Consider the following 18,786-nt stretch of genomic DNA (forward strand, 5'->3'; position numbering starts at 1 on the left):
AGCATCTCCAGGGAGCTGTCAAGGGTGGAAAGAAGATAGTGAAGGGAAACCTGGAGTGAGGTGCGGGGGAGGGGGCGGCCTAGAGAGATCACTTCCAAAGGCAGTAAGGAGCTAGTGAAGGTGGTCCACAAAGAAACAAGATCTGTTCTGGGTCCTCAGGAGATCAAGTTGCATGTGTGTGGAGATGGATTGGGAGAGCTGCCAGGAGTTGAGGTTCCAGACAGGAAAACCATTTAGGAGGCTATTACAATGGTCAGTAGCCTAGAGTGGAGGTGTTAGGAACCCAGGGGAGGAGGCAAACGGGAAAAATGTTGAGGGGTAGAATGTAAAAGAAGCTCCATGAAATAGGTTGGGTTGTAAGCAAATGTATATAAATGTATTAACTGAAATATGGTAGATCAAGGGAGATCTCAAATAGTGTAATTCTTTAAGAAGGCAAAATCAGAGACCAGGATTTTGGACTTTCAGAGGGCTCAAAGGAAAGGATGAATGAAGAGGAGAAGAGGAGGAAATACAGACAAGAATATCCTTTAAAATTAACAAGAGTGAGGGAAGGGGTGAGGAGTGGAGGAATGGGTGAGAATGTTAAGAAGGGTGACACTGATCAAAATATATGGTGTTCATAAACTGCTTTGTTAAATGGCAACATCTTTGTACAACAACTTAAAGATGATAAAAGAAAAAAAGTAAAAGAAGGAGGAGGAGGAGGAAAAGGAGGAGGAAGAGGAGGAGGAGGTCTATTGATGGTTATGGAGGAACCTTTTCAAAAAAACAGGGCTTGCTGGATGCTAGTGACTCACACCTGTCATCCTAGCCACTCAGGAGACTGAGATCAGAGGATCACAGACCAAAGCCAGCCCTGACAGGAAAATCCATGAGACTCTCATCTCCAATTAACCACCAGAACACAAAAAGTGACACAGCAACTCAAAGTAGTAAAGTACTAGCCTTGTGCATAAAAGCTCAATGACAGTGCCTAGGCCATGAGTTCAAACCTCACAACCAAAAAAACCCCCCAAAACCAGGATCAAGCACCTTCTCAGGATAGGTTGGTGATTTCTCATATCTCTCTTGGCCTCAGTTACTTCTTGTAGTGAAGCCAGTAAGGCCAAATTCAAATTCTCATTGCTAGCTCCTGGGCTCCCCTTCCTGCCAGGGCTGGCTTTTATTCACTCCGTGATTCCCCCTGTTAGAAGCAGAGAACATGCCCAGACCTGCAACCACTTCCCCAAAGGACTGAGCTTCACTTGTTCAATGTGGCAGGAGTGAAATACCCAAGGGCTTGACTGAGAAATGTTTCTGAAAAGCTCCTTGTTAAAGCATTGCTTCAAACCCCACTTCCAAGACAGTTGAAGCCAATTCCATGAATGTAATTAGGCAGTAGTCATGTGCACAAAGAGCAGGTCTGCAGGACATTGTTCCTCCAGGAAGCTCAGCCTTGCCATGGCGCCCCTGCATCCAGATTGGATAACAACAGCAGAGTGTTAAAGAAATCTTCCTGTAGGAAGACTGAGATATGTATACCTATTGAGGTCAGATGTCTAGGCTAAAGGAATAATGTAATTAATAGACTGAAAAGAGAAAGGTCAGAGATCCATGCTAAGAACTTTTGCTCACTGGCTGAATAGCGTTGACTAGTAGAGTCCTTAAGGTTCTGATGCGTATTCTGAGGGCAGAAGACCCAGAAGTTCAACAGCAGTAGAAGACTCCATGCTGGAAAGATTTAGACACAGACTTGTCTGTCCAAGCTCAGTAAGAAATAGGTTGGGGGCTGTGAGTTTGACCTAGTGGTAGCGTACACAAGGACAGTGCTCAAGCCCTACGTTCAAGCCTCAGAACTGGCAAAAAAAAAAAAAAAGAAAAGAAAAGAAAAAAAAAAGAAAAAAAAGAAATTGGCATGTAAAACATGCTCATAAATTACTTAGCATTTCAGATGTAGCTTGTTGAAAACATGATTTAGGTATTCTCCTGTAGACTTCTGTTTCAATCTCTTTGTCACTCACTCTGTCTTCTTAATTATATTTTTATTCCCTCTCTCTCTTTTTTTTTTGCCAGTCCTGGGCTTGAACTCAGGGCCTGGGCACTGTCCTTTCTTAAGGCTAGCACTCTACCACTTGAACCACAGCACTACTTCCTGCTTTTTCTGTGCATGTGTTACTAAAGAATTGAACCCAGTGCTTCATGCATGCTGGGCAAGCACTCTTAGCACAAGGCCATGTTCCCAGCCCTGTTTTTTTTTTTTCTTAATATTATTATCTTTAAGTAGTTGTACAAAGGAACTGCCATTCAACAGATCAGTTTATAAGTACAATCAATGCATCTTAACTTATGTCACCCCTTTCATTGTTCTCCTCCATCTCTCCCACCCCTCTTCTGGTAGTTTAGACAAAAAAGTAAATAAATAAAGAAGAATCAAAGTGCCATCTTTGATTCCTTTATTTGCTTCTTATCACTACTCTAATCTTTTAAAATATATTTAGAATTTGTTAGAATTAATCTACCACTACTTAACCTGTCCAGCCAAAAATATCGTCTCACGTAGATATATTATGCTAATTTGAATGCCCTCTCTTCTGCTTCTGCTCTGATATACATCAAAGTAATTTTTGAAGTATAAATTAGATAGTCTCAATTTGGAACCCAGATACCTCAATTGCCTTCAGTTTGGATTTGCAATAAAAATCCTTCCTTCTTTCTATAACCTGCACAAACATGAGTGACCGGTCTCCTTTCTTCCTATCATTCTTGTCTCCTATTTGGCTTCCTTGCTGTTTCTGACACTGCTAATTCAATTCCATCTCAGGGCCTTTACACTTCTTGTAACTTCTACCTAGAGACTACTCTTTTCAAGCTTCATATGGCTTGCTTTTTCTCATCAGTTTTCTGCTTAGATACCTGCTAGGAGGAGCTTTTCTTGTTCATCAAAATGATTCTTTCATACATACAATTTTATGCTATTCTTGCATTTTAATTGAACTTTAAAAACTTTTTATGAGGTATAATTTATATGTAATAAAAATAAGCAAGTTATGATGGTAGGCTATGTAGTGATCCAGCTATGGAGAGGCTGTAGGGAGGAGGACTTCATGTCTGTGGCTGTGCCCCCTCAAAACAAAAAAAAACTTGAGATATTATCTGAAGAATAACTAAAACAAAGAGGCTGGAGGCATGGCTACAGTGGTATATCACCTGCCTGGCAAGCTCAAAGTCCCTAAGTTCAAACCCCAATATCACACACACAAAAATTAATTAATTAATTAATTAAAAAGAAAAAAATAATATGCAAATGACAAATGCAGAGTGACAAATGTACTCCAGAGGCTGAGGCAGGAGAAATGCAAGTTCAAGGCTACTCTGAGCTACTAGTGTCACTGAGCTGTAGGACCCTAACTCAAAACAACAATAACAGGCCAGGAGTTTGGCCTAGTGGTTAAAGTGCTTGCCTAGCATGCATGAAGACCCGGGTTCGATTCCTTGGTACCACATATATAGAAAAAAAAGCCGGAAGTGGTGCTGAGGCTCAAGTGGTAGAGCTCTAGCCTTGAGAAAGTCCAAGGACAGTGCTCAGGCCCTGAGCTCAAGCCCAGGACTGGCCAAAAAAAAAAAACAATAACAAAAAAGCAATGGGCTAGGTGAAGAGATTGATGCCTGTAATGCCAGCACTGGAAAAGCTGAGGTAGGGCGATTACCAGTTCCAGGTTTGTCTGGGTTGCAACACAAAAAGAAAGCAACTAGAAACAAAGTAGTTGGGAGGCAAAGTAAGGCACCATCTGGAAAGTGTTCACTGCATTACTGGGAATGCATTTGATGACTCACAGCAGTAGGGCTGGAAGCCTGATTATAGTAGGTGGAAGGGTTGCATGAGAGTTTAAGAAGTGAATGTAGCTAGTGGAGGTTATGATGTGGAGAATTCTGTCCTTTTAGTCAGAATTTACTCTTTTAAGAGTAAATCATTTGGGATACAAAATATAGTACTTGATACATGGTGGGAGTTTTCTAGAAAGGGATTAGGATCTGTATCTCTTTCCATTTACAAACCCCTGCATCTGCTTCAGTGCTAGGCACAGAGAAGGTATTCAATTAAAAGTGAGTAAAGGCAGCCACAGTGGCTCCCAACTACTTGGGAGGCAAAGATTGGGAAGACTGAGGTTCAAAAGCAGCTCTAGCATAAAGTTAGCAAGACCCCCATCTCCAAAAACAAGTGGAGTAAGGTAGCTGCAGCCTCGGCTATGTGGGAGGCATCGAATGTTTGCTGGAAAGAAGTTTACGACCCTATCTGAAATGGCTCAAGTGATAGAGCACTTGCCCAGCAGGACTAGGTTCTAAGTACTGCTTTAAAAGAAAAATTAAAGGACTGTAAAAGAGTGGCAGGAAGAAGCCAGTTGGCTGAAAAGAAGTTGGGGTGTGTGTGTGTGTGTGTGTGTGTGTGTGTGTGTGTGTGTGTGTGTGTATGTTAAGAACAGGGGCATTTCAAGGAACAGAGTATGAAATATATAAAATAGGATGCCAGGGATTGGGGGTGTTTGAGTTTGAGACTTCAGAGCTGTTTCTGAGGACACTAAATCCTAGACTATGCCTCTAGGGGTAAATAGCTAAATTGGAATCAAAGTGAAAGTCAAAGCGCTGGATGAGTTGTGAGAGAGTGAAGTCAGCGGGATGATGATGAGTGTCAGTGAGAGGGAAGACTGAGCTAGGGACCAGTTTTCAACAAGTAGTGGGAGTGACTGGGAATGCTAGCTAATCAGAACAGAGCAGGTAAAGCACGAGTGAGAACATGGAGGATTCTACAGGTTAGTTCCTCACCTGCAATTTACAAGAGCTATCTGCCCCTGCTCTGGAATTAGTCACCACTTGGGTTCCCAGCCTAGAGGTTGAGAGGATAGTGTTTCTAAGCCACAGAGTGCAGAACTGGCTAATAATCATTTTTTAAGGCTTTGTTGTTAGGTAGCTTTATTCCTGAGAATATTCTTTTTTCCTCTAACTGTATAACCGGGCACATGAACACTTTCTGTACATCTAGCGTATAAATAATATGGGAATCATTTGTAATGGGACACATTTGGAAGCCAAAGTACCCAATATAAGCAGTAGGAACACAATTAAGGAAAGTATGATATATGCATGAAATGCTTGGCAAGTTTTTGTAATGTCAGGGGAAAGTGTTTCTGATCTAAATTAGATGTAAAATGTACAAAATTATATGCTGTCATTATGTAAAGCATATCCGTGTGTAGAAAAACTGAGAGAAGAAAATACACCATAATGCAAATGGTAAACAATGGGATTTCAGATAATTTCATTTTTTAACTGTTTGATAGTCCTGGGGCTTGAATGTAAGGTCTTAAGCTCTTATTCACTCAGCTGGCACTGTGTGAGTTGAGCCACATCTGTATTTCTGGCTTTTTGATGGTTAGTTGGAGACAAGAGTTTCTTGACTTTTTCTGCCCTTACTGGCTCCAAACCATGATTTTCAGATCTCAGCCTCCAATGTAGCTAGGATTCTAGGCATGTTACACTTTTGTTTGCTTGTTTTGTTTTGTTTCATTGTTGTCAGTCCTGGGGCTTTAACTCTGGGCCTGGGCGCTGTTTCTAAACTTCTTTTGCTCAACTTGAGTGTTCTACCATTTTGAGCCATAGTGCCATTATCAGCTTTTCTGAGTAGTTTATTGGAGATAAAAGGCCCACAGTTTCCTGCCTGGGCTGGCTTCAAACCACAATCTTTAGAAATCAGTCTCCTGAGCAGCTAGGATTATAGGCATGAGCCTGTTACTCTTAAAACAAAAAAACAAAAACACCCCCAAAACTTAAAGGAAGTGGTGCTGTGGCTTGAGGGGTAGGGCAGTATCCTTGAGCTGAAGAGCTCAGGGACAGTGGCCCAGAGTTCAAGTCCCATGGCCAACAAAAAAAAAAAATAAAACTAAAAATAATTAAAAATTAGACTATCGTTCTTTTCTTTTTCTCTTGGAGCCAAATTTCTTGCATTCAAGTGCTTTGTCCCTTCTCCCCTACCAGGAAATTGCATTTGAGTTCTGTTTTTTTTTTTTCCTTTTTTTTTTAACAGTTAAACTGGACTTGATGTTTTAAGTAAGTTTTATTAAGTACAATATTACTCACTAGGCATTATATTTTATGCACTCTAATCCTTATCTCTGCAAAGTAATTATTCATTTTTCCAATCTACAGATAGTAAAACAGAAGTTATAGAAGCCAGCTCACACAGCTATTAAGTGGCAAAGCCAGGATTTGAATCCAGAACAGTGTGCATTCTTGCATTACTCCTGCTGCCCACTGAACTGTCCTTTTATACCAATGAGAAAACTGAGGTCCAGAGAAGAGATATGGCAAGCCGGTGTCATTTAAGGGGCTTGAGGATTGATTTAGGTTCCTTGTTTTTCTTCTATCATTTCCTTAAGACTAGTCCAGGCCACAGAGCAGCACAACATGACAGAATGCACAAGGACTTTAAAATCTGGTCTACTCTGTGTAGAAGGGAAAAATTGAGCCCCAGAGACAAAGGCGCTTCCAAATGTGAAAAAGAGTCAGTGGCAGAGAACCTAAATCTCTGTAAAGAATCCATTGCCCACTGCAGCAAACTTCCAAGTGTCAAATGACCAATAAACAATACTACCCATGGCTCCAGAGACATGGGCTTCTGGAACCCTAGATTTTGCATACAGATTGGCCCATTAACATATGCAGAAATGTTAGTAGATTGAATTGAGGACCCATCAAATTGATTATATGAATAAGGGAGACTTGTGTTGACAGCAGTCGGTGACCATTGTAAAAACACAAAATCGAATGAGGATCTGAAAGATACAAGAGTCACAAGGTGTGTGCGTGTGTGTGTGTGTGTGTGTGTGTGTGTGTGAATGTTAATTCTTTTAGCTCTTAGACTTGTCCCTGAAAACTTGGCAGCAAAGATATTCTGAAACAAAGAACCTCTGTGCCCAGCTGGCATGGACACACTGAGGACAGCCCAGCAGGGTTGAGGAACACCCTGCCACTCAGGCCTCCAACCGATAAGCAATTGAGACCATCTGTGAATGAGGGACACTTGGATAGGCTGAGCCTGGGAAAGAATCACCCTGGATAGATGCCCAAACCAGAGCGGCCGGATCCAGCTGGCCTTTCCAGGTCTCAAGTACAAACCGATGGCAAGAATCTCTCTAGAGGTCACAAGGATGAAGAGGCAAGAGCAGGAAGCTTGGACACATGAAACTTCAAGTTATGATTCTGCCATCTGCTCAGTGGGTGGTCTTGGATAATTTACTAACTGGTTCTTTTTTTTTTCTTCTTCTTCTTCTTGGTGCTAAATGTTTCCAAATCCTTGCACACATTAAGCAAATGCATTACAGCTGAGCTACATCCCTAATCCACTAACCTGCCTGAGTTTTCATTAAATGGAGGTAATCATCCTAAACTTCCTTGCAGCGTACTATGAGGAACAGATGACATGAACTATGGAAATCATACGGCTAATGCCTACCTGGTCCATAGGAAGTGCCAGCCCCTTCCTGATTGTCGGTGGCTTTCTGCTTCCAGGGAAAACTAAGGAAATTCAATTAAAGTGTGGATGATAACTAATAATAGGTCATCACTTATAGGAGGTAGCAAAATGAACCATGGTGATGGTTCATAGTAGAATAAACTTGGCATGGGAAATACAGCAACTCTGTAATATTCTCGTAATTTTTCTGTAAAAACAAATGCTATGGTAGAATAAGTGTGGAAACAAAAAACCAGCAACAACAACAAAAACTCTATAATTTCACCTAGAATTTTTCCCTCCAAGATTTTTCAGTGAAAAACACAAACAGGAAAAATAGGTCTTTTTTTTAAATCTAGCAAGTTTTCTAAGTAAAGTTTGAAGTTAATCTCAGCAGAATTTATAGGATTAAGGAAGAAAATTATATGGTATCCTCAAATGGTATGTATGGCTATGTAACCATGAAAGATCACCTTTATGAGACATTTCTAACAGTGCATTACATGTTATTTCTTATTATTCTACCAGAAATTCCATGAGTTAAGTAATAAATTTCCACAGATGAAGAAGCTGAAGCTTAAAAAAATTAAGGAAGATAATACTGCTGACTTACTGTTGTAATCTTAGCTACTCAGGAAATGAAATCTGAGAATCAGGGTTGGAAGCTAACTGGGCAGAAAGTCCATGAGACTCTTATCTCCAATTAATCACTCCCCCACTTCTCCAAAAAAGAAAAAAAGAAAGGAAGGAAGGAAGGAAGGAAGGGAAGAAAGAAAGGAAGGAAGGGAAGAAAGAAAGAAAGAAAGAAAGAAAGAAAGAAAGAAAGAAAGAAAGAAAGAAAGAAAGAAAGGAAGAAAGAAAGAAAGAAAGGAAGAAAGAAAGAAAGAAAGAAATAGCTGGAAGCAGAGCTGTGGTTCAAGTAGTAGAGCACTAGCCTTGAGCAAAAAAGGTCAGGGCCATGAGTTCAAGTGCCCGGGCTCTGAGTTCAAGCCCCAGGACTGGTGTGTGTTCATACACACACACACACACACACACAGACACACACAAATGCTGCTGAAATTAATGGTAGAGATGAATCTTTAGCTCAGTCCTGATTGTCTTGATCTGAATTGTATCACAAGCCTGGCTGATAATGGAACTAAATTAGAGAGGAATATCATTATATGGCCTCCTGCTTCTTTATCTCTACAGATTGAGAGTGATTAAATGCATTTATCAGCTAGATGTGCCAATTCCCCCAAACATTACTTTTTCTTAGATTTCTGGAGACCTACATATACTGGCTTATTTATGTATTTGTTTTTTCAGTAGTTTGGTTTTTTTTTAAACTCAGGGCCTGCCTCTTTCTAGGCAGGTGCTCTGCCACTTGAGCCATGCCTGCAGTCTTTTGACTAATTGAAAGGAAGATTTAACAGAGGAAAGGAAATGGCAGTATCTCACCTTGGTTAATCAATTATTCTCTTGGGCTCAAAAGCTTTGCTTGATTTGTACCTCTTTCCTTCTCCTCAACCTGAAAACTATACAGTACTGCTTATGAGGTTAAGATGACAAAACAAATTAGATATGGTAGTGTGCATCTATGATCTTAACTAATCAGAGGTGCGGGTTCGAGAGTCCTAGGGAGAAGGCAGGTACTGGGCAAAATTATGAGACTCTATCTGTAAAATAACTGGGGGGGAAAAAAGACCTGAGGGTAGGGCTTAAGTGGTAGAACACTTGTCTAGTAAATTTGAGGACTTTATTTTAAAACCCATATAGCAAAAAATAATAAAATAAAATAAAGCCAAGGTTATTCAGCTACTCCTACAAGCTTGTCAAACAGGGTGCCAGTGGGAGTCACACCTGTAATCCTAGCTCCTAAAACTGAGGTCTGAAGTATTGCTGTTTGAGATGGGCCTTGGCATCCATGCAAGATCCCTCTCTAACCCCTAGCTAGGCACAGTGGCATACACTTGCCATCCTAAATTACATGGGAGGCTGAGATTGGGAGGAGCTAGATTATAGTCCAACCCTGGCAGAAAAGTTGACAAGATTCAATCTCAACAAAAATTAGCTAGATGTGGCGGTGGGTATGTTAGTCTAGCTACAATGAAAGGCTAAAATAGCAGGGTGGAGGTTCAGATATGTATCTGGTCAGGGAATGAGACCCGATCTCAAAAATTGCTGGTGCGGAAAAAGATCTAGAAATGTGAATTAGCTAGTAAGTACTTGCCTATAAAGCAAACACATGTTGTTGAGTTCAAAACATTTGTCAAGGGTATGAATGAAAATTACTTTCTGGAGCTGGGAGGCCAGTGGCTCACATCTGTGATCCTAGCTACTCAAGAGGATTGTGGTTTAAAACCAGCCTGGGCGGGGAAGTCTGTGAGACTCTTACCTCCATTAACTGCCAAAAAAAAAAAAAGGCTGGAAGCGGAGCTGTGGCTCAAGTGGTGGAGTACTAGCCTTGAGTACAAAAGTTCAGGCACAGTCTGGCCCAGAGTTCAAGCCCCATGATCAGCACACATACACAAAATGCTTTCTCTCCATTTGCATGGCTGAGAATCATAGGGTTGTGATGGTTTTTACCTGCTGAGTAATTCAATGAATATTTTTGATGATTTGCTTTGTGTTAGATGCTAGAACAAACAGAAGGGATGAACAAAGTAGTTGTAGAACTAACCAGGCTGATGGGGAAGACAGAGCTTACTCAAAGTATACACAAATTATATATCACAAACCATAAAGTTTCATGACTGACTCTTACATTTTGTTTCACATTCTTTCGTTTGTAAAGGGCTTCCCACACATTTGACCTCAAGGGAACTATACTGTTACAGATTTTGGTTATACATAGACCTGGGTGCAAGCCTGGTTTATCTCCTTACTCATAAATTGGGTTCTTAGGCAAGATTCTGAGGTTCAGTTTCATCATCTTTAATGAGAATAAGTAGAACATTCATCACAGAGAATGCAGTAAGGAAATGTATGCGAAACACCAGGCACAATGCCTGACATATGGGTGCTAAACAGTTGCTATTTTTTTTTCTATTTTGTTTTAAACATGATTTTTCTAAAATCATTTTAGTAGTTATTATTGCAATACACTTTATCCTACAAAGAACTTTTCTTTGTATCTTCTTCCAGAGGAAAGACTGTTTTGAAATCACATGAATTTGGGTTCAAATCTCACATTGGCCACTTGCTATGTGCAAAATGAAACTAAAGTGCCCTGTCTTGGAGCATTTTCTAGGAAAGTAAATAGAATGAGAGTTCTGGAGGCCACACAAGAGCCTAACACATATGACTTGGAAATCAATCTTCCCCTCCTCAGGGTAGTGCTCTACCACTAGAACCACATCTCCACTTCTGGCTTTTTGGGCCTGCCTGCCTTCCTTCCTTCCTTCCTTCTTTCCTTCCCTTCCTTCCTTCCCTCCCTCCCTCCCTCCCTCCCTTCCTTCCTTCCTTCCTTCCTTCCTTCCTTCCTTCCTTCCCTTCCTTCTTTCTTTCATTGTAGTTAATTGGAGAGCCACACAGACTTTCTTGCCTGGACTGAATTTGGACCACAATCTTCAGATCTCAGCCTTCTGTGTAAAAAGAATTACCAGTGCCCAACCAGAATCAATCTTTTTTTTTTTCTGTCAGTCATGAGACTCAAACTCTGGACCTGGGCACTGTCCCTGAGGTCTTCAGCTCAAGGCTATCGCCCTACCCCTTGAACCACTGTGCTACTTCTGGTTTTCTGGTGGTTAATTGGAGGTAAGAGTCTGACAGACTTGAGTGCCCAGGCTGGCTTTGTCCCTTGATCCTCGGATCTCAGCCTCCTAAGTAGCTAGGATTGCAGTCATCAGCTACTACACCTGGCAGAATCAACTTTTTTACTTTGACATCAATCCTTAACTTTTGTTGGCTCAACTAGGGTCAGAAAAGCAATATCTACTTCTACTTTAGACAAGCCACAGCTACTTTAGGCAGAAAAAGACTCCTTGGTATCCTTCATTAAGAGGGAGTTAAGAGTTAAAAGACACCTGACCTATTGAATAATGAGACCTTGAGAGAGAAAAAGAAAGATCATGGAAGGCACTGGGGAGAAAAATTGTTATCTATTGTCTTTTAGGATTTTGTTATTTGCTTATTTTGTTTTAAAACTGAGGAGCAACCTAGGGTTTTGTGCATGCTAAACAAATACTCTATTTTAGTTTTTAGATTTAATATATATAATTTTATTGTTAAGATGTTGAAGCCAGGTGCAGTGGCTCACGGCTGTAATCCTAGCTACTCAGGAGGCTGAGATCTGAGGATAAAGTTTTCGAAGCCAGCTCAAACACAAAAGGATCTGAGACTCTTATCTCCAATTAACTTCTAGAAAATGGGAAGTGGGGCTTGGCTCAAGGGTAGGTTGATAGCTTTGAGCTGAAGAGATCAGGGCTAGTGCCCAGGCCTAGTTCAAGCCCCATGTCTCACAGGGAAAAAAAAATGTTGTATGGAGGAATTACCATTTCTTCCTTCCTCCTCTGGGCCTGAGCTGTCTCTGAGCTCTTCAGCTCAAGGCTACCACCCTACTCCTGGAGCCACAGAGCCACTTCCAGTTTTCTAGTGGTTAACTGGATGGAAATAAGAGCATTTTGAACCTCGATCCTCAGATCTCAGCCTCCTGAGTAGCTAGGGTTACAGGCTTGAGACACTGCTCCTGGCTAGTTACCAATTTCTTAAGTCAAGTAATTAGTATATTTCTTTTTGGACAATATCACCCATTCCTATGTTTTCTCCTTCCATCCCTTCCCACAGCTGCATAGTTCATTTTTTTTTTACATTGTATATATTAAATACCACGATTGCCTTTGTTTACTTTAGTGTTCAGGTTTTTTTGTGTGTTTTTTTTTCAGGATCTAAAATTTAAATTATTCTAGTAGAGGAAACATATACAGATTTGTTTAATATGTTTTATGTCTTAATGATATAAACACAGGAGGTCTTTTAAAGAAATGAAGAACCAGCAAAACAGAATGGATAAATTGCACAATGAATTGGACAAAGAATAAGAAGTCAGGAAATGTTATAAGCAAGGGAGCTTGGATCAGAGTAGGGAACTGGGTAGAGAAATGACTGGGAAGACAAGGGTCAGTGTAACAAGGGTTGCTTGTGTAGATTTCCCTCAGCTTCAACTTGCTATCCTTGAGGATAATGTTACCTTCCTTTTGTACAGGGAAGACATTTTTCACATGGGAATTTAATTCCTGCTTCTGAGAAACAGAACTAAGGTCAAATGCTCTTCTTGCACCTGCTGTTTTGAAATGCCTTTAATTCAAAGCAGTCATGCCAGAGCAGCATATTTGGGGAGTGACATATTCTTAACTCCTTCAAAAACAAGCCTAAGTCTCATGGGTTTCATCAGAGGAGGCAGTTGAGTCATCAGACTTGAGTAATAGAAGCTGATGAGGCAGTTCACCGTGCTCTTATTGGATGTGTGTTGATGTGGGGTTTTCGTGTGTAGACCAAAGGCAATGACCTGAGTTATTGCCTAGTGAGTTTAGCAGCAGAGTGATGAAATAAAGGTTGCCCTCTAGGCCTCTTCCATTTCAAACTGCCAGATTGCTCTGGGACCATGGTGGGTCCAGGAAGTGGATGGGAGTCAGCAATTCTGATGCATAAAAACAGAAAGGCACTGAATGTTTGCATGAAGTGCCAGGTCCCCACAAGAATGCCTCTTTGTCTACATGCCATCTATGCCAAAGCAAAACACACTCATCAGCATCTCTGGAAAATGGCAAGGGAGAGTAAAAAGTTGAAGTAACAAAAAAGAAGGGTAAATGGAAATTGATTGTTCATTAGCATCATTACTAATTTACGAAGTTTAAAATGTTATTACTACGGGTGGGGGGTGTGGGGGGGGAGGGAAATGGGTACCAAGACATGTGAAAGGGTATCAATGTATGTGAATTAATGCACCTTCTATCTGGCAAATATTATATATCCCTTTTACTAATTACAATAAAAAATAGAAAAAAAATAAAATGTTATTACTAATCTCTTTACCAAGAAAGCTGATTTCATTATTTTATTTTACCAAATATAAATTTAAGGGTCAAGTACTGGTGGCTCATGCTTAAAATCTTAGCTAATTAGAAGGCTGAGATCTGAGGATCCTGGTTCAAAGCCAGTCTGAATAGGAAAAGTCTATCAGATTTAGTTCCACTTAACTACTAAAAAAGCTTATATCAGAGCTGTGGCTCAAGTGATAGTAGTAGAATACTGACCTTCTCCTTCTTCTCCCTCTCCCTCTCCCCCTCTCTCTTCCCTCCCCCCTCCTCCTCCTGCTCCTCCTCCTCCTTCTCCTTCTTCTTCTCTATCCTGGGGCTTGAAATCAGGGCTTGGGCACTGTCCTTGAGATTTCTCAAGGCTAGCACTCTACCACTTGAGCCACAATACCACTTTCAGCTTTTTTTGTATAATACCAAAGAATAGAAACCCGGGCTCTGTGCATTCTAGGCAAGCAATCTATCTTCAGGCCACACTCCTGGCCTGGAGTGCCAACTTTAAGAGAAAAAACTAAGGAACAACACCCAGAGCCTGAGTTCAAATCCTAGAACTGGCGCACGCGCGCGCACGCACACACACACACACACACACACACACACACACACACACACACATAAAACCGAATAAATGATTAAAAGGGCCTAGTCTCTCAAGCATATTTTTTTCTTTATCTTTATAAAAATATATGTAACATGCATGCCTGACAACCGTACATTCCCATGGAGATTTTCCTGCTCATAGAAGAGGTAGCACATACAGAGTGAGATCCAGGCACTGGGCAGGAAGAAGCTTCAGAAATACTGGCATCATCGGGCCGGGAGTTTGGCCTAGTGGTTAAAGTGTTTGCCTAGCATGCACGAAGATCTGGGTTCGATTCCTCGGTACCATATACATAGGGGGAAAAAAAGCTGGAAGTGGTGCTGAGGCTCAAGGGGTAGAGCTTCTAGCCTTGAGAAAGTCCAAGGACAGTGCTTAGGCCCTGAGCTCAAGCCCAGGAATGGCAAAAAAAAAAAAAAAAAAAAAAAAGAAAGAAATACTGGCATCATCCTCTGTTATACTCTTAGTCTTCTCATAAGCCTTGGTCAGCATTGGCTGTGATCCCGTTGTCTTTCAGAAAACAAGTTATTTTTATATGTGGTGTTTTCTTCTTTACTCCACAGATGGATGGAAAAAACGATGGGTAGAATCTAAACACCAGCCAGATTATGGTAAATTTCAACTTGCTACAGGAAAATTTTATGGAGACAAAGAAAAAGATAAAGGTAAATCTGGAATTTAGGAATACACCAATTGACTGGGAATCTTTTATGAATAACAAAAAAAATTACAAAAACCTAAGTTTTAAATAAGAAAAAAAGTTGAACTCTTTGAACATGAGCAATAAAACGATTTCTTTCAGATCAGGTGAGATGTACATTTCTTTTCTTTTGCCTAGCATCAGCTGTTCCCACTTTATCTCTCCCTCCCTGCCTCCCTCCCTCCCTCCCATCACCACCCTTGAGTCTCTTAGTTCACTTTCACTTTGTCGAATGCAGCTGATAAGCCCCACTGCTGCACTTTTCCACCCCCTTTCCACGGATTCTGTGCCCTCCTCCCCCCTTCCTTCAGGTGAGCTCGTGTATACAGTATATGTGAGGTAAAGAATACAGTCATCTAAAAAAAAAACAATAAGACAAATTATGAAGAGGTCCTTTCTTTCCTTGTCTTTGGGGTTCCTTTCATTCTGTATATTATGTTTATGTACATATGAAGAGGTGCTTGGGTATTACAATTTGGTGCTTTTTTCCTAAGACTGTATGTACTCTTTTGGTCTCACTGTGTATGGGTATCTTTTTTGTTTATTTGGGGAGTTTTGGGTCATGGGACTTGAACTCTGGTCCTGGGCTCTGTCCCTGAGCTCTTCAGCTCAAGGCTGCCACCCTACCTCTTGAGCTGCAGCGCCACTTCCTGTTTTCTACTGGTTAATTGGAGATAGGAGTCTCGGGTCTTTAGTGCCCTGACTGGCCTTGAATCGCGATCCTCAGATCCCAGCCTCCTGAGTAGCTAGGATTATAGGCGTGTATGGGTATCCTGAGTCCTGTTTACTTCGTCGTGTCTCATTGTGTTTTAAATCTAGCTGTATAATTAGAAAGACTACAAGCTGTACAATCACCAGTTCATGTCTCTTTAAAAAAAAAAAAGTAGATGAAAAAAGAATGAACACTCCAGAAACCAAATGAGGTCCACTCTCAAAATAACAGGCATTTAAAACTAAGCCCTTACATTATGCTTTCAATCTTCCTAACAATGTTATGAGGTGGTTTCTATTATTTCCCCAGCTTTTTAGATGAGCCTCAGGGAGGTGGAGTTATTAGCCCAAGGCTCGACACACAGCTTGTAAAAGGTGGAGCTGAGACCAAATTCTGGCTCTGACTCCAGAGACCGTGTTCATTAACACTAGACTGTGCTGCTTTCCCCAGTCCCCGGGGAGTTTTCAAGCAGCACTCTCATTTGAAATGGGGAGGAGAGTGGGGGGAGAACACATCTAAGTGTAGCTCTTCCCTTGTGTAGCTTAACATGATAGAGGAGGCAGACCTGGGGCCAGAAGCCCCCTGCCCTTAACTATATAATTAGAACATATATTTTTAATTTTCTGAGCTTCAATATTAGCTGGAGATAATAACCATCACCTGCCATGCTCATTAGACAGGGCTATTATAAGGGCCAAATAAATATTGTGCAAGACAAGTGAGCTCCGAGGACAAAGACTATGGACAGGGAATTTTGGTTTGAGAAAGCTTTTGTCTTATAAATAGAATTCATTGATCATCCTCTAGAGCAATCTCCCATTTTCTTCCTGACTAATCTTGTGTATCTCCTGTTCATCTTTATTAAAGGAGAGAATTATGTGCTACTTGAGCATTTTAAATCTCACTTACAGTCATTTTGGAAAAACTGTTTCCAAAAGCTAGAGAACTGGAGGCTGAGTGAACCATAGAGCACCTGTGCCTTGGTGACTCTGGGCAAAATGGTTTGCATAGTTATGTGTTGCCACAGCTTGACTTGTCATTGTCCCCTTTGCATCTTCTTTCCTGGGATTCATTAGACTACTCCTCTTGTCTGGAAGGGCTCTGTGGTACCAATGAGGCTGAGAGATGGGGTTGAATTGGTCTACATAGCAGGGTTCACTGCTTTGGTCTAGGGTCATTGTTCCCAACCCTTTCTCCAGGAAACATTCCTGGGCTACTCTAGTCCCCTCAAGGTCATTGAAAAAGGAAGCACACACTTTAAAACTGCAGATAGCACTGAACACAATGTCAGGTGTAAAAGTGATTATCGGACATTGCTGTAAAAGAAATGCTCAGGACCATGGGGTCAGGAGTTTGGCCTAGTGGTTAAAGTGCTTGCTTAGCATGCATGAAGACCCAGGTTCGATTCCTCGGTACCACATACATAGAAAAAAAAGCTGGAAGTGGTGCTGAGGCTCAAGTGGTAGAGTGCTAGCCTTGAGAAAGTCCAAGGACAGTGCTCAGGCCCTGAGCCCAAGCCCAGGACTGGCAAAAAAAAAAAAAAATGCTCAGGACCTTGAATAAGTCAGGCCCTGAGATCATACGTGCAATTTCATGTTTATTCATTAAGCAGTTCCTCTAAGTCAGGCTTTGGGTGGGGGGGGGGCAAAACCCTCAGCAAATGTGAATGATGAAAGCCCATTACATTCCAAATTGACAGTTTACAAAGTGTTTCTCATATCTCTTCCTCATTTGACCTTCACTGGAAACCCTATGAGGCAGGGATAATCATCCACATTTTGTTGCCTGAATAAACAAGACTTAGAAGAGCACTAAAGTGACAGTGCTATAACAGGTAAATGAAGCCAGGAATAAGGATGAGTATACTCACTTGAAAGCCAGGGGAGGTGGCTTGTCTGTCTACCTTCATGCCTATGTGATCTTGAGTAAGTACGTTTCCCTCTCTGGGGCAAAGTTCATCCATAAAGTACTATGGAAGTGTCTGAGATCCTTGGAAGTCCTGATATTTGTTGAAGGAGGAGGTAAAGGCTGTGGTAAAAGTTAGTAGCTCTGGAATTAGGCCTAGTGAATCTGAACAAGTGAACTAGCCCCAATGATTTCATGACAAAGTAGAGCTATTGTCAGAGCCAACCTAATGAGGTTATAATGAGGGTTAAGTGCAATAACACACTTGAATGAACCTATTATCTCTGAAGAGTGAAGTGCCCAGTAAATGACAGCAATGATTATTGTTTGATTGAAGAGTCTGTCAATGCTAGTCTTTCTGCCCTAGCACTTGTGCATGACAAAGCCTCATACTGGCCACCTGGTGGCCTCAAAATAGGGACTTTGTTTTATAAAATGTCAGAGCAATCTTGACATGTCTACTGAAAACCAGAGGTAGTATGGCCTAGAAGAAAGCACCAGAGAAATGTAACTTAAAATTCCAGTTTGAAGCTGCGTGTGGTAGTACAGAACTTGCATCCCAGCCAGTTAGGAGACATAGACAGGAAGAGTATTGTCAGAGGTTGGCCTGGGTAAAAATGTGAGAGCCTTCCTGAAAAAAATTACTAAAACAAAAAGGACTAAAGATACGACTTGACTAGTAGAATGTCTGCCTATCAAGCCCAAGACTCTAGATTCAAACTCCAGAACCTTTAAGATGAGCCAGCTATGAATGTGTGTTTGAGGTCTGCTTATCTGAGATCTCTAGATCATCTAAAGAACAAAGCAAAGTAATCACATAATTCCAGCTTTATTCCTTACTGCAAAGACACTTTAACTCCCCAGGACTCACTCTTCTAATCTATGAAGCAGGGATAATGATCAATCTTCAGAGTTGCTTGGAAACTTGAATAAGATAATATGTGTGGATAGCAGAGATTGATGAAGTCAAGAAGGTCTCTCTGCTGCTTTTTTGGGGGTACTTCCCATCTGAAGTCTCTGTGCTCTCTGCTTCTAGGTCTCCAGACCAGTGAAGATGCCAAGTTTTATGCCCTTTCAACCAGGTTTACACCATTCAGCAATGTGAACGAGACCTTGGTGGTTCAGTTTTCAGTAAAACATGAGCAAGGCATCGATTGTGGTGGTGGGTATGTGAAACTCTTTCCTGACACCCTGAACCAGGAAGATATGCACTCAGAATCCACATATTACATCATGTTTGGTAAGCTCTCTGGCAGCAGTGGCCGTCAGCCCCGCATTGTTAAAGAGGTTTAGAATAGACTCAGATAAGTAACTCTAAATCTAAATCTTAATAGACCACAGAGAGGGGAACACCCACAGTATTAA

At 41.2% G+C, this 18,786-nt stretch overlaps 1 protein-coding gene across 1 annotated transcript in view; it reads left to right on the forward strand.

The window, feature by feature from the left end:
* LOC150061836 (calreticulin-like) overlaps positions 1–18,786 on the forward strand; it is a 47,566-nt gene that overhangs the window by 12,539 nt on the left and 16,241 nt on the right. The window contains exons 3-4 of the mRNA XM_090333991.1: positions 14,668–14,769; positions 18,458–18,661. Coding sequence (XP_090190117.1) covers positions 14,668–14,769; positions 18,458–18,661 — 306 coding nt within the window. The remainder of the gene's footprint in view (positions 1–14,667; positions 14,770–18,457; positions 18,662–18,786) is intronic.

This window comes from Megascapheus bottae, chromosome 6, assembly GCF_031878675.1.
Source record: "Megascapheus bottae isolate mThoBot1 chromosome 6, mThoBot2.hap1, whole genome shotgun sequence".
Taxonomy (NCBI): Eukaryota; Metazoa; Chordata; class Mammalia; order Rodentia; family Geomyidae; genus Megascapheus; species Megascapheus bottae.